This window comes from Lepidochelys kempii, chromosome 3 (genome assembly GCF_965140285.1).
Source record: "Lepidochelys kempii isolate rLepKem1 chromosome 3, rLepKem1.hap1, whole genome shotgun sequence".
Lineage (NCBI taxonomy): Eukaryota > Metazoa > Chordata > Testudines > Cheloniidae > Lepidochelys > Lepidochelys kempii.
Window position 1 is genome coordinate 141,765,835 of NC_136382.1, and position 16,742 is coordinate 141,782,576.

General features: G+C 45.4%; 2 protein-coding genes across 2 annotated transcripts in view; one reads left to right on the top strand and one right to left on the bottom strand.

The window, feature by feature from the left end:
• Nucleotides 1-16,742, bottom strand: part of HNRNPU (heterogeneous nuclear ribonucleoprotein U) — a 296,139-nt gene that overhangs the window by 147,956 nt on the left and 131,441 nt on the right. The gene's annotated exons all lie outside the window — the stretch shown is intronic.
• Nucleotides 1-16,742, top strand: part of CATSPERE (catsper channel auxiliary subunit epsilon) — an 88,273-nt gene that overhangs the window by 60,371 nt on the left and 11,160 nt on the right. The window contains exons 11-14 of the mRNA XM_073338278.2: nucleotides 7,330-7,769; nucleotides 9,062-9,120; nucleotides 11,474-11,549; nucleotides 12,456-12,508. Coding sequence (XP_073194379.2) covers nucleotides 7,330-7,769; nucleotides 9,062-9,120; nucleotides 11,474-11,549; nucleotides 12,456-12,508 — 628 coding nt within the window. The remainder of the gene's footprint in view (nucleotides 1-7,329; nucleotides 7,770-9,061; nucleotides 9,121-11,473; nucleotides 11,550-12,455; nucleotides 12,509-16,742) is intronic.

Consider the following 16,742-nt stretch of genomic DNA (forward strand, 5'->3'; position numbering starts at 1 on the left):
CATAGATCTCCTTCTCCGGGACCCTAAGAACCGGCACACAAGAGTCGATGTGTGTCTGACAAGTTAGACTCATGTTAAGCTCCACAGACGAAGGGCAGCCAATGGCCTAAGATGGGTTATCTAGTCCTTCATTTCTGGCTATGGAAAGAGTGTCTGTGGAAGTAACTAAATCTGCTGACCACCTTTCCTATGACACTAACTCATCACCACTAATGGTACTTTTTGGCACCAGGGGGCGCTACTGCCCCTGAAATGGATCTTTACTGGCTCCCAGTAGAGAAGATTACTGTCATACCAGTGAAAAAGGTCCACAGCAATTATCTTCAATGCACAGCAGTTTATTGAGAAGGAATTACACAAGCAGTAAAGGGTTACATTAAGCACATAACTCCTATATTAAACATTAAGAACTATACATTACGAGCTATACATTCCTCCTCCCCCCACTTCCTCAGACGTTCTTGTCAATTGCTGGAAATGGCCCACCTTGATTATCACTACAAAAGGTTCCCCTCCCCCCCCCCCCCCCCGCTGGTAATAGCTCACCTTATCTGATCACTCTCGTTACAGTGTGTATGGTAACACCCATTGTTTCACGTGCTCTGTGTATATAAATCTCCCCACTGTATTTTCCACTGAACGCATCCGATGAAGTGAGCTGTAGCTCACGAAAGCTTATGATCAAATAAATTTGTTAGTCTCTAAGGTGCCACAAGTACTCCTTTTCTTTTTGCGGATACAGACTAACACGGCTGCTACTCTGAAACCTGACATTCCTCTTAGCGAGCCTCTCTTTCACAAACATACACAAACAGGCTAGCTTCACGCAGTCCCTGCTTGGTAAACAGAGAAGGTGGTTACCAATTCTAGGGACTGATTCTTCTCTCCAGCTCTGGTCTCCTCAGCCCTCTGGTCTGTCTCGGATTCCTCGAGGCAAGGCCCTGGCTGCCTGGAAACCCCTCTGGTTGCAGTCCTACATGAGCCCACGGAGCTGAGTTTTGGCTACTCTGTCTAGCAGCTTCTTCAAGCATCACTTAAGGAATTCCCAACTCCAGTAATTTACTTTGCTTGATTCTTATACTCTTTTTCCTCACAGGAGTTACATGTCTCAAAAGCATGCTCAGTGGGTGTGTGGTTATTAATTTTATCTGATTAATACTTTAGAATGTGTTGGGGGGGTGGTATCGATTGAAGATCACACCACGTTTACTCACTCATCAATCATTCACTCTGGCTCTCTGCATGGTGTCCTCGCTATAAGGTCACTACAACCAGGTCGACCTATGCTCCGTGCTGGAACTTTATACATGTGATATTTACTTTTGCATGGGCCCATATTTGCCGACCTATAGGTTCAATATCGATCACACATGCAGGCTTTGCCAGTCCTTTATCAAATCTGCTTCTGCTTAAAGGGGACCCTGCTCCCAGGATCCTCTTCAGCCATGTTTAAGTCATGTGAAGTTATGCTCACACCATTCATTCAGTATGGCCACACCAATTTGGCACCATCCCAACCCAGCACCTTGGTGGACAGCACATTGATGCCTGAAGTACCTGGCACCCATCTATGGCCTATTCAGCACCAAGTGACCTGTCCATGGGTCCGGTAGTGAAGTCCTTCTTGCTGGCTCGTACAATGTCAGCAGTGCTAACTAGGCTTTCAGTCTTCAAAATCATGATACCACATAGAGCAATTGAGACATCAGTACCATTTACCTCACTTGTTCAGCCACACTGGGAATTAGAGAGGGAGTCCAGAGATTGCTCTTTGAGCAGGAGAAGGCATGCGTCTTTTAGGGAGCAGCCCTTCTGATATCCTTTTCTGTATCCAACAGTCCAGTATCCATATACTTATCAGTCATAGTCCTACTGGGTGCCTTGGGGTAGGCAGCCATGTGTCTGCAAGCCAACATTCTCTATCCTCTTTCTAGGGTTATTTCCTTTTCCCTGAAGAGTGAGAACAATCAACAGGCAGATGTGGAGGAACAATTGATCCCAGCTGCAATTTTGTCATCCTTCCCTGATGAGGCAGCCAATCCCTCTACACCTTGTCCTGCAGACAACTTAAGGTCTTCCAAGACCTGCTGATGAAACATGTCTGAAACCTTTGACATCCTACTGAAAGTAGTGCAAAAGAAGTTACACAAACTACTAGACATTCTGCTCCTTTCCATGCTTGGTAAACTTTCCATGTCTATTCATGGGGGATTGTTACAACCTGCAAAGGACTTGTGGCAGAGTCCAGCATCAATAACTGCCACTTTCAAGAGAGTGGATAGATAGTACCAAATTCCTCCTAAGGACTCAGTGTACTTTATTTACATCAAGTGCCTGGCTCACTCATAGTGGCTGTTCAGGAAAGATCCAAACAAACATCAGTGAAAAAGAAACTGGGTGCGTACAGCAAAAAAACCCGACTCCTCTGCCATTCTTCAGATGCACATTTTTGACCAGGCACTTCAGTCTGTACTAGAAGAAATTGTCTCAGTTTTATGGAAAGGCTCTGGCAGGAGCACACAGAAGAATTAAAATCAATCATGTTTAGTGGGCAACTGATATCTAGAACATCCTTGCAGACTATTTTGGATGCATCTGAAACAGTGTCATGGCTAATCTGTACATAGCCAGATAGGTGGCAATACGATGATCCTCCTGGCACCAGTCAGCAGGAATACATAAGGAGAGCCAAACCATAGCAAAACATCTTCCATTCGAGGGCTGCAACCTCTTCAATTAAAAGAGCTAGGAAGCCCTCAACTCACCAAGGAATTTTAGAGCCACTTTGCATTCTCTGGACTTGCTTCCTCCTTTGGGTTGGAAAGTGCAAGTTGGACCTCAAACCTCCTTCAGACAGCATCCTTCTGTTCCTTACTATTATAAACCTGTAATAGGATTGTCTGCCCCTTTAAGGGCCACGGGGCCTGTGGCCACCCAGCCCTTTTCAATTATCAGATCCAGTTGGGAAGGGGTCGAGTGTTCTCTATAAAGGGCTGAGAGGACTCAGCTGAGAGGGAGTGGGGACTATAAGAGCAAGGTTGTCTCCTGTGACTAGCCTTGGAACAGAGAGAGGGAAGCAGAATGAAAGGCTTATGAGTCCCAGTATCCAGCTTTGATGTGAGTTTTGTGTTACTTTGCAAGTTTTGTTATATCAATAAAGTGGTGCTTTGGAAGAAGGGCCTGAAAGACTCTGGGCATAGAAGTGAGTTCTTCCTGGGCTAGAGAGACAGTCCAGCAACTCACAAACCCACAGGGGGCATTGGAGCTCCCAAGGGAGAAGCAGATGTTTCAACACAGATGACCCATCACCTCTTTCTCGGCTATGGTGCACTTGATGTTTTCCTCTCGACAGCAATTTACACACCACAGTCTAGAGCCTAGTAGAACTTTTGGAGGATCTCTACCCTTTTCCCCCAATTTTGGCAACTGCTATTATTTTTTCAGGAAGCATGGAGTAGGTTCAATATGGAGCAGTGGGTCCAAGAGATGTCAGCAATGTGTATTGCATACAATTTCAGTCCCGTCCTATCTACCACCCATCATCCCTGTTCTTCTTCAACAGTCCCTGTCACAAAATACTGTTGAAATAAGAGGTGCAGGCTCTTGCTTCATGCATGTCAGAACAGTGGAAGAGAGGCTCTTAGAGTTCAGGGGCAGGGAGTTTTATTCCCATTATTTTCTCATTCTAAAGCAGAAAAGGGGCTGGTGGCCTATTTTGGACCTTCGACATCTCATCAGCATACATCCGGCTCACAAGAAATATCCTCCAATTCCTACCAGGAACATCTCGCTACCTATACAGGGTCCTGCCCTTTGATCTTTCAGTAGCACCAAGGTTATTCACCAAGTACTTGGCAGTCATAACAGTTCACTTAAGAAGATAAGAACTCCAGGTCTATCCATATCCTATTGATAGTTGATCCAAGGAGCCACCACACCAGGTAACCAACTCGGATCAAGTAACCTTCAAGGTCTTTGCCATACTAGGCCTCAAAGCCGGAGAAAAATCCACACAAAGTATAAAGTTCATAGGAGCCGTGTTAGATTCCATGTAAGCAAGAGTTTGTCTTCCACAAGAAAGATTCCAAATGATAGTGGACCTCATCAGCCAACTTCAGGCTTACACAAAGACGTCTGTAAGAGCATGCCAAAGGCACATTGGGCATATGGCCTCATGCATCTATGTGACACAGTTTGCCAGAATTCGCCTATGCTTCATGTAAAGGTGGTTGGAATCAGTTTATCTACCCAGCAGGCACTACATGGACATGATGGTCACAGTCCCACAAAGAATCCTTTTCTTTTTAAACTTGTGGGAAAAGCCTACTTCAGGTGTGAAAGGAAATACCCTTCTTCTTCGAGTGATTGCTCATGTGTATTCCACAATAGGTGTGCGTGCTCGCCACGTGCACCGGTGCCGGAAGTTTTTCCCCTAGCAGTACCCGTAGGGGAGAGCCCTAGCGACCCCTGGAGTGGTGCCTCCATGGCGCAGTATAAGGGGCACTGTGTGCTCCCCCCACCCTCAGTTCCTTCTTGCCGCCAGTGAAGGTGCTTCGGAACTGTTCTGCTCCAGCTTGTCTGCAGCTTTCCTCCAGAACTCTTGTTCGTTCAGTGTAGTAGTACCTGTAGTTGAAGTAATTAGTGTAACTTAGTTTAGTTTAGTGTGCCCAGGCCGGGGCATGCCCCATGCCCAGGTTTTAAGTCATGCAACACTTGTAGGCAACCAATGCCAGTGGGTGATCTACACACGGATTGTTTACACTGTCTGGGCGAAACCCATCTCAGCGATCGCTGCAAGATTTGCAGGTCTTTCAAGCCTCGGACCAAGAGAGAAAGAGACATTTGGCTCTGGGCTATCCTGATGGAGTCAGTGTTGACCCCAACTCTGGCACACCGCTCCGAGTTGGCACTGGGTACCGCGGTGTCAGTGTGCAGTGACTCCTCGGTGCCATCTACCAGTCAGCACTGCTCCCCGTCTGTGGGGCATGCCAAGAAGGCTAAGAAGAGGCCTCCTCTGCCGCAGCACAGGAGCAAGACCGGGGGATAGGCTAGACCCATGTTGGGCAGTCCTCGGTCCCCATCGGCCTCCAGGCCTCCAACTCAGGTCGAGTGGAGTAGGCTGGCCCGTTCGGAGCAGGCTTCCCCGGATGTCCAGATGCCCTCCAGGCCCGAGGCCCTGCAAGCGACCTGGGACTTCATCTCCGAGGCCTACTGTAGCCGGTCGCAACACGAATGTCGATGCCTTTCCCATTAGTCGTCTTGCTCCAGGACCCTGCCATGGCACCACTCCCGCAGTTCCAGGCGTCGATAGCCGGAGCCTCGCCATCGCAGATATACCCGCCGGAGCCAATCGTGGAGCAGTGCTACCGGCGATACCATTCCTCCACATTGGGATCGCGGTCTCATGGTCGGCACTGTTCCCGATGCCACCACTCCTCCCGGTCCAGGGACAGTGGCAGGTCGTACACCAGCCCGGCCTCCCTTCGTAGTCGTCGATTGATGGAACAGGACAGTCAGGCTGAACAGCCTGCTCCGCCGGTGCCACAGCAGGTGCAGTGGCACCAGCCTCCATGGCCGGCACAGTGGTACCAATGGGCCCCGTGGTCCCTGATGCAGCCCCCGGTGGGAGCTCACTCAGTGGCCGGAGCCTTGGAACAGCCGTCAGCCTCCCTGTCCCAGCCTCCGAGAAAGGAGTCGGTGGGACAAGCATCGTCGGTGCCGTTCCCGGAGGGCAACCAAGTGGTGGGTCCTCCGGTACTGGCGGACATGCAAAGTACTGCACCTGCCTCCTCACCCTCCCCTGATGTGGCGATTACGGCCCCTCCTCCCTCCTTCCGCAGGAGGACTCTAAAGCCCACCAGGAACTATTGAGAAGGGTGGCATCAAGTCTCAACCTTCAGGCCAAGGACAGAGTTACTCTCAACACTCATCCCAAGTTTTTGCCCAAAACTGTTTGAATTCTATATGAAACAGTTTATTCATCACCCAGTTTTCTTTCCCAAACCTGACTCAACCCCAGGGGAAGCTAAATTTCATGCACTTGATGTAGTAAGGGTACTGTCATACTACCTGAACAAGACAAAATCATTCAGGAATATGCCTAGACTGTTTACAGCCTTTGTTGATAGGATTAAGGGTCAGGCAATAACCTCACAGAGATTATCAAAATTGGTCTCTGTCTGTATAAGTGCATGTTTCAAACTTGTCAAGTTACAGCCACCTAGCCACATTAGAGCTCATTCCACTAGCATCCAGGCAGATTCTGCTGCCTATTTGAAGAATGTCCTTAGCTCCCCTAAAAAATTCAGAAATACGTGGAGCTTGGTCCACACATTCACAAGATATTGCTCTTTGGTAGAGGCTTCCAGATCAGTCCATTTTGGTAGGGCTGTCCTTTAATCATTGCTTAAATGGAACTCCTTGTACATACCTCCAAATAAAAAGACAACTGCGTGTGAATCACCAAGAGTGGAATCCATGTGGACAATCATTCGAAAAAGAGAAAATGATTATTCATTCTACAGTAACTGGTTCTTCAAAATGTGTCATCCACATGGATTCCACAACCTACCCTCCTCTTCTGCCAGTACAGAATCCTACTGCTCTGAGATAATGTATTGGCAAAGGAACTGAGAGATGTTTTGGTCTACTCCGCCCTCAGCGTTGGGGGCATGAGGACATATAGAGCACAGGCATGACCTGAATACGTGCAGCTGGCCAAGAGAATACAATCTCACACATAGGGTGTATGCACGTTCAGAGGGGTCCATGTGAACTACATATTTAGGAGAACCACTGTTACTGTAAGGTAAGTAACCACTCTGTGATGGAGAAAAATGTTCATCATCAATTATACTTGATGACAAATGGATGCACGGTATCTAAGCTTTCATTAATTAAAAAAATAAAAACTTGTCTCTTCATGTTTGTGAAGAAAATGTTGAAAATGCGAATCAGGTGTTGCTCATCTCTGTATCACCAGGGTCACCATAAACCTGGTTGTTCACTCCTACTCTTTCTCCCACTTCCACACAGTCTCACTCATTCCCTGCTCCAATGCAGCACTTTTCATCCTGAAAGATCCTAAAGCACTTCATTGTTTAGACACTTACAGCATCATCTGTGTGGTAGAGGACAGCACCCAAAAAGCACAGATCACACTGCATGACAATATAATGAGCAGGAGAAATTTTGGCTAGGAACAAATGTGGAAAGTACAATAGAAATAGAAAAACAAATCTGTATTTTTTTAAAGAATTAGTATTTTCATCATCGATCTGGAAATTTAAACTACACAGGAAAGATGACTCTTCTTTTTCCTTCCTGCAGACTATTTCGGGAACACTGTGATAAAGATGAAAAACAATGTCATGATTTTTTTAAAAGTTGAAATGAAAGATGCTGTGGTGCTCCCTCAATGGGAAAAGGAAAGCAAAAACATAGTCCTTTACTTGAATCCATCTGGTAACCTATATATACTGTATATCAATGGTTCTAGAATACACCGTGAGGACTATCCCTTGAAAACTGAAATATTTAGTTCCATACATGATTCTCAAGATATTTGCCCGTATCTCGTATTTAAGCACAGCATGGATTTAAATGTCTATTATCTGGACATGGGAGATGAAGTGACATTTTGGGCTCAAGTAGTCTATGTAGAGAATCTGGGGTTATCCACAGATGTGGAAATCTACAGGCCAGAATTGCTGATGCAGACAACAAATGTCGAATATGAAATAGCTCATGGAATCTGTACTAAAAACCAAGTAAGTTATACTAAAATGGTTCCTGTATACAATACAATTTGCTTTCTAACTACAATATATTTAGCATAATTTGCAGTATATATCTTCATATAGACTTCCATTCTTTGCTTTCTTTGGGCAATAGAGTGTGAGTGTGTGTGTGTGTGTGTGTGTGTGTGTGTGTGTGTGTGTGTGTGTGTGTTCGTTCAAGGGTGGGTGAGGGGCTGCTTCTCATCCCCACAAATTCCTTCCTTGGCAGATTTGCTGCTGTTGAGGCCCTGTGACAGCTCCTGCCAGCATAAATCCAATCTGAATCAGCCCTTAGTTTTCTGCTAGATTAGATATATTAAATAAAAATAATCTTTGCAGTTTAAAATATAATTATTAGCTTTCTAGTTTAGTAAGAAAAGGAACTAGTTTTGGAATCTGAATTATGGGATTCACCACAAGTTATTGGAAGCCAAATATCTTGTAGCTTTGCAGAAGTATATTTGCAAGGTAGGGGATAGAGCTTTAAAGAAGCTTGTTCCCCAAGAGAGGAAAGGGACTGATGTAGTAAAAGGTCTTATTTGAATAAGGGCTTTTCTACACAGTGGGGAATGAATGCTACCAGGTTGAAAATTCTAAAATGTACTAATGTGTTGTGCATTAATTGGTCGATGTAGACCCTGCTGGTGCGCACTAAAGGTTTCTCATGCACTTTAATGAAGTACTATGTTAAAACACTCTAGGGAACCTTTAGTGTGCACCAGCAGGGCCTAAACGGACCAATTAATGCGCAACACATTAGTACACTTTAGAAATCACACCCCTGTAGTGCACAGACGAGCCCTAAGAGAAAATTTAAGACAGAATTTGTTCGTTTTTTTTAACATTGTAAAACAAACTGATGGTTGTTTGTTTCACAAATAACATAAAATGACATTTTTTTTAATATTTGTTATACATTTATTCAGTAAGAAAACAATAACTTTCATTGCATTTAATCAGATGTCTATTTGTGTAGTGTGACTTGGGTGAAAAACAAGCTAGTATTCTTTATATCATTCAGAAGAGATAGCAAACTAGTGAGCTCATAATGTTTCAGACCTTCACCAGGAACACAAAGAGCCCACTGAAATAGTATCTTTAGTGCTAGATATTTTGCCATATATACTGTTGTGGTAGGTGCTTTACTAGACAGAGCCTGGTTTTCATCCCTGCTCATCTTTTCTAAGGTATGCTCTGTTTATCATGAAAATGTCTGTGTTCAAATCAAGGATTTTTAAAGGATTTTTCTTAATTATCATTCCTCTTCATTCTGTCTCTTTTAGACAATGAAATTTTACCATAAAATGGACTATAGTCTTGAATCTAATTACACAGAAGCATTGTAAGTACTGTGTAATTGCTAAAGATACTTAAGATGTAGATGGTAATTTATACATATATTGAATATCACAGTCCATTGGTTCTGATGAGTATAAATTAAAAGTATTTTAAATCCGTAGAGCTGAAGACAAGTGTTAAATGATTTTACTGCTTTGCTTTTGAAATGTGAAATTGTATATTTCAATTTTATTTTAATAAGGTGGGCCTGATTTTAATCTAATGTACACAGTATAATCTCATTGATTTCAATGGAGTTGCATCTGATTTCTGATACAATGATGTAACTAAAGCCCCAGTTCTAAAATCTCAGCCTTTTTCTCTGATGTCGTTAGCTAAAGATCAGCCTGGCCAAAACAAAGCTCTTAACCTTTCCCCGCAATCCCTCCGTGCTACTCATTTCTCAGTCACCGTGGTGGACAGCATCACCATCTTCCTGTCACTTAGGCTTGTACGTCTTCTTTTACTTGGCCCTCTTTCTAGATCCTCACACCCAGGCTTGCCTAAATCTTGCTGCTTCTTGCATAATATCTCTAAGATGCAGCCTTCCTCTATCCACACAGCTAAAACACTTGGCAAGGCCTTCATCATCTCAACTGTTGCTACCTCCTACCCTCTATCTGTGACAAATGCAGTCTTGTCCCATTTATATTCATTCCAAACATGGCTACAAAGATCATATCCCTAGCTTTTTGCTTTTTCCATGTCACCCTTCTCTTTGCATCCCCTCCAATGGCTCCTCTTTCTCTAAAACCTAAAAACATAAGCTACTTGTCTTTGCTTTCAAGGCCCTTTACCACTTATCTGCACCCTACCCGTCATCTCTGATGTGCTATCAAGATGTGACTTCCACCTCTCCTCTGTTAATGGGGCCAGCCTCCATTTTTCAGCTTCTTAAATTTTCAAACAAGCACCTTTGTGTTTTCTCCTATGCTGCCCTTCACATATGGGAGGAGCTCCCCATAAACCTCTGAGAAGCTACCTCATTGTCCTCCTTTTAAATCCATCTCTAAAATTCTCTTTGCTGTAATGCCTACAAAAAACTTGATAATGGTAAGGCAGCTGGTATGGTGAAACCACTGCTTTATCATGCCTACAAGTATTGTCTTATTATTTCCTTGTGCTCCCCTATCTGTCTGTCTCTACCCACACATTGTCTTTTACGCTTAGGTTTTAAGTTCTTTGGGGTAGGCACCATCAATTTAGGTATGTCTACTTGAGTTGGAAAGTATAAATTCCAGCTCATGGAGACATACCCACACTAGCACTGATTGAGCTAGCACGCTAAAAATAGAAGTACAGCCACAGCGGTGCAAGCAGAAAGAGGGGCTAGCTGCCGCAAATATTCACTTAGGTTCTTAGATTGGATCACACTCAGAACAGCTAGTCGTTGTTCACATTGCAACAGCTACACTTTTAATTTTAGCACAGTAGCTTGATCAGAGTTAGGGTGGGTTAGGTGTCACTTTTGGAATTTACACCTTCCAGCTCCAGTGTAGACATATCCATTATTATGTGCTTGTACAACACCTTCAAAAGGCAAGCCTGGGAACTTAAATTCATAACTCTGCTAGCCACTAAAAAACATAGACTCAGATCACTGGTTTTATGGCACATTACAACAATTTGTAACACACCCCACTGCCTGCTAACCCTTAACTGCCCACTTCATTTTAAGCAATCTCCTACAGTAGATGTGAACCCCTTATGCTTAACAGTCTGTTCCAACTTGTATTTAGCGGAGACACTCTGGTTACCTTCCCCCGACTTGAAGAAGAGCTCTGTAAAGCTCAAAAACTTGTCTCAGACCAAAAACTTTCGTCCAGTAAGAGATATGACCTCACCTATCTTGTCTCTCTCGTATCCTAGGACAAACACGGCTACAACAACACTGCAAACAAAGCATCCTTAAAATACAAATGGCTTAATGGGGGCTTATACTGATGCTAAACAAATACTTTGCTACAGTGCAATTGTGTAGTTCGTTTAGTTAGTGTATGTCTACACTGCAATAAAACACCTGCGCCCAGCCCATGGGCTTTCAGGGCTTGGGCTGCTGAGCTATAGATTTGCAGTGTAGACATCTAGGCTCACTCTGGAACCTGTGCTCTGTGACCCTGCAAGGGGGGAGAGTTGCGGAGTCCAGGCTCCAGCGCAACCCTGGATGTCTACACTGCAATTTTATAGCCCCACAAGCCTGAGTCAGCTGACATGGGCCAGCCATGGGTTTTTTATTACAATTTACAGTGTAGATATATCCTTAGTTTAGTTAGTTAAGTGCTGTTACTGATTTATTTTCAAACTTACGTAAATCTTAATATTAATTCTTGTTGTGGGTGGGGTGGGGTCCCATTTAGAATTGCATCCACAGGTGTTATGACAGTTGAACTGCAACCTAGTATGTCTGGGAAAATGTGTTCAACAAACAATAAGGTAAGTTTTTTTATCTTGAGAAGCTTATTTGGCTAAAATATAGTGGTGTTACATTTTAGATTCTTATGGTGAAATTCTGACCCCATTGATATTGATGGGAGTTTTACAGCTGAGTTCAGCGGGGCTAGGATTTCATCTTTAGGCTATAAATGCCAATTAATGTAGCTCCAGTTAACTAAAGTAAGGTTATATCTTCCAAGGGTTTCTGTATGCTGCCTAAGTAGAGCTGCAGAAGAGGGAGGGTTCACAGCAGGGTGCTGGTGAGAAAGTGTTCAAGACAGGGAGAAGGATTGATGTGTCCTGGACAAGGAGGAAGCCACAGAGAGAAGTAGAGTTCCCCCTATATCTAGATGAAGCTACTGGCCCGCATTAGCATCAATGCCTCCATTCAGACTCCTCAAGTCTTAAGGACAAAGACCCATTTTTGGAAAGCTTAAAAGTTCCTCAGGGCTTCTGAAGCTAAGCTCCTGTGGAACTTTTAAGCTTTTGGAGTGGAACTCCTCATAATTCAAACTACTGATTATCCAGATAGTTCAAATGTGCTCTTATACAGTTGGAATCAACTTATATAATTGAACTATTTTTTAATAATAAAACAATATTAAACATTTTAGGCTTAAGACTTGTTTTTTAATGATAAAAAAGCATAAACACATTTACACACTGCAGGTTGTATTGCAACAGATATACATTTTGACTCATATCAAATTGATTTACCCTGTTTGCGCATATGCATGTATGTAATTCTGTGCTAAAATCCATCACGGCTCAGCCTGACCTTTTTTCATTGATTAAAATTATGTAAATTAATTATGTATGTAGTAGATGTACATTAATTATGTACATGGTAGTATATACAAAAATATAGATATAGATCTATATATAATATAATGTATTTCTTTTCAGCTAACTCATTTATTTGTTGGTTGTCCTCCATCAAGGCATATTATCATTCAAAGGCAAGTTTTAATAATATTTTATTACTTCTGGTTTATTTAATTTTACAACAGAAGTTAAAATAAATGCTAATAAGGTAGTATTGTTAGCCTAATATGCCTCAGTTATCCCATTTGTAAAATGTTTCTTACTTTATATTGGTTTTATACATAATTAAAAGCAAAAACCTCTCCCATGCTGTAGACATCTTTTAAAAAAATGTACATGACAAAATACATAGATTCAGCTCATTGCTGCTTAGTGCAAAAAACCCCCCAAAACAAACAAAAACCCCAAAATAAAAAATAGCTTTAAAATACACATTATCTCCTAATATACCAACTCTCAGTCACCTCCTCCTTCTATAGAGAAATTAAAAATAGATGAGCCTTGTAGCATAACCAGAAGCTCAATAAATGTTAAGTTCCATAGTCAAGGAGATCTAATGAAAAAACAGCCCAGCTAGGTTTGCCACTGTGTGGACATCACCACCACTGCACCAGTCTCCGACACTGGTGGGAGCAGCACTACTCTTGTCACTGGACAGAGATTCATCATCTTCCACGTCGGAGATCAGGTCTTACTTCTCCCACCCGAGGCGCTGTTCTTGTCACTCTTCTAGGCATTTCCACTTGTCCATGCTCCCAGGCACAGGAGTACCATCAAGTGATTGGGCAGGAACTCACTGGGGGCAGCAAGAGCAGAGCCAGAGGCTGCACCTGCCCCAGGTAGGCCCACTGGGCATTCCAGCAGACCAAGAACTCACTGCAATGGCACAATTGATCTGGAGCGTGGAGTCCCCGGGACAGAAGCATGTGCGCATGATTCTCCCACTGTGGACTGGCCTGGCTGCTTCACCCAGGGGGTGTGCATGGCTGTGCAGGGGGCAACGCGGTGGGGGGCTGTGACCACTGCTCCCTCAAGGACCTGGGGATGAAGTTAAGTGTTGAGCTCGCCTCCCTTACTCCAGCTTTACTGCTCTGTGTGGATCCCAGACACAGGGCTATGCCACCAGCTGAGGCCCCGCCTGGCAACAGCCCAGGCTCTCCCTCTTTCTTTCTTCCCTCCCCCTCCAGTCTCGCACTGAGCTTCATCTTCTCCTGCCTGGGTGAGTCTGAGAGGGGAGGCAGGGCCAGATTGAAGCCTGGTGAATCTGGGGGAAAAGGGGCCTGTTGTGGGGTAGGTACACCCCGCCACGGGGTGTCAAGTGATGTATGGTCCAAAAGAACGGAAAAGGCTGTACCACAGTCAGTTAGTTCTTATAATAATAACCTTTATTATGGCTGTGGTAGTTTGACCTACTGGCTGACATCAATAAGGCGGCCTTTCTAGTCAGGGTAACGTGGCCTAATGGCCAGAGTCAGAGACAGCCCTTCTACAAGGGGCAATGTGACCCAATGGCCAGAGTCATCATAGTATCCTGCCTCTGTGGTATTGCATGGCTGTTGGCCCATTGGGAGAGTGGGGTACCACTCAAGTGGATGGCGCCCTGGGTAAGGGGACTCGGGCCCTCCCTGCTCCTCCAAGTCCCAGCCCAGGTAGGGGTGCTGACCTCTGAGTCAGCAATGATCCCCCCAATACATCCTGACTGGTTCCCCAGTTCACTCACTGACAAAAAGTTTAAGTCCCCTGACCTGCTTCTTACCCTTTCCCCCCAGTTCCGCTGGGTCTCTAGGGTCCTCAAATGGCCAAGCTTCCACCAGTGCAGCCCCTTCTCAGGGCTCATCGGGCAGCCTAGAGTCTGTCTGGTGCTCTGCAAGCTGTGATTCCACAGTCAGGGCCTGTAGCAACTCCCTGGAGAGAGCTCGCAGCCTGTGCCCTTCCTCTCCAACAGCCTGCCCAGACTGAGCTGGGCTGCTACCTTTTATATGTTGCCTCCCGGCGGGACTTCCTCAGCAGAGTTAACCCTCTTGGGGCTGGTCCTATTGGGATCCAGGAAGTGGGCGAGCTACTGCTAAAGGATCCCCCCTTCAGCCTAAGAAGGGGATCTACAGGACCTGGAAACCAAGTAATTCCGGGGGACAACTAATGAAATAACAGGGACAGGAGTGCGGTCAAAGGGTAAAATGAAGGGAACCAGACGGGGACACCGATAAGAGAACCCTGGACAGCTCTTGGGGCTGAGTCACAGGGCCCCAACTGGACCCTGGGATACAGACCAGACCCCCTTGCCCTATTGGCACCTCAAGATCTCGGCTCCCTGAGCTTCCATGGTGAGTGCCTCAGTGGGAGGGGACTGTGGCCCCTAAAGCTCTGGGGTGGGATCTGCTTTGCTGCAGAAGCCCCTCCTCTATTCAGTGTGTCTGTGGGGCCATAAAGGGGTTGGGACATGGTGCTGTCAGTGCTGTCAGTCTCCAGCGCCTCAGCCATGGTCAAGCTGTGATGGGGGCATGGAGGGGATCAAGGTGGCTGCCCAGGCCTAGGGGCATTGGGTCACTGAGGGAAGCATTGAGGGCAAGTTTGCCCAGTATGCCATTTTCCCTAAGGCTGGCCCTCATTACAATTTTGAATTGCAAACCAGCAGGTGCTGCTGGGCAGGTATGATTTTAACATGTGTGACTCCATGCAGAAATTGAAGGATTTGTTCCTACAAGAGGCCATGCAAGAGTTCTCCTCTCTAGTGGACGAGGGAGAATCAGCAGCTAAGGCTTCTTTACAATCTGCTTTGGATGCAACTGACTCGGCAGCCAGGTCCATGGTTTTGGCAGTTGCCATGCGCAGGAGTTCATGGTTATAGTCTTTGGAACTCCCTCGGGAGGTCCAGCAGACACTTCAGAACCTGCCTTTCGAAGGAGCTTCACGTGGTACCACACGCAAGGCTGCACCTCAGACCCTTCCAGACATGGCTGGCCTGCATGTACTCGCCAACATGCCACCATCTGTACTCACAGGTACCTCAACAGGCTCTCGTCTCTCTAAATTGGTGGTTGGATCCACTCACAGTTTGTGTGGGAGTCCCTTTTAAGCGCCCTCAACCATCAATGACCCTGGTCTCAGGTGCGTCAGTGCTAGGGTTGGGAGCTCACGTGTGGCCCCTTAGAATGCAAGGTCTTTGGCAGAGAGATCAGTCCACATCAAAGTCAGGGAACTCAAAGCAGCTTACCTTGCCTGTCAGGCCTTTCTGCCCCACATTATGGGCAGAAACTTGTTTGTTCTCACAGACAACACTGCAGCCATGTTTTATTTCAACAGGACAGGAGGAGCTAGCTCTTCCCTCCTTTGTTGAGAAGCAATACAGCTATGGCTATGTAAAACTGCCAATCAGTCTTGAGGCCTCTTACCTTCCAGGAATACAAAACTGACAGATCACCTTAGCAGGTCTTTCTCCAGTCACCACGAGTAGTCCCTTCGCCTGGATGTGATGAGAGATGTTTTCCAACAGTGCGGGACTCCCTGGATAGACCTATTTGCAAATAAGTACAACAGAAAGTGTCACCAGTTGTGACCCCCTAAGAAGCCACAGTTCAAGTTGTATCACGGATGCCTTTCTACTACCTTGGACGGGACATCTTTACTATGCTTTATCTCCTAGTCCAGTCATGCACAGGGTGCTGCTAAAGATCAAACAGGACCACGCCCAGATTATTCTGATGAACCTATCATGGCCTTGCCAACACTGGTTCTCTGCTAGACATCTCAGTGGCAACTCCAATCCCACTTCCAGGCCCAAGTTGGCTGCTCCACCCAAACCTGAGCCTCCTTCATCTAATGGCTGGAAGCTCCAAAGCTAAATCTCAGAGATCCTGCTAGGTAGTAGAAAGCCCTCCACCAGCCCTCCTGTCTTGAAGTGGAAGCAATTCTCTGAGCATCCCATCATGGAGTCTCACCCATGCATACATCCATACAAGACATATTTGAATATTTATGGCACCTGAAACAGCAAGGCTTAGCAGTCTCCTCTGTCAAGGTTCACCTTGCAGTGGTATCAGCTTTCCACCCTTGGGTGGATAACAGGTCAATTTTTTCAGATGACATGTCTGTCCAATTCCTCAAAGGCCTAGAAAGGTTATACAGTACCCTCGAGTAAGAGCCTGTTCCCCCCCTGGGACCGGAACCTGGTCTAATAGAAGCTTATGGGGCCACCGCTTGAACCTTTGGCAATGTGCTCCTTGTTATCTCTCTCCTGTAAAGTGGCTTTCTTAGTTGCCATCACTTTGGCCAGAAGGGTCTTGGAACTCCATGCCTTCCCACCAGAACCTCCATTAAGGATAAGGTATATTTATGTCCTCACCCCCGTTTTCTCCCAAAAGTGGTTTT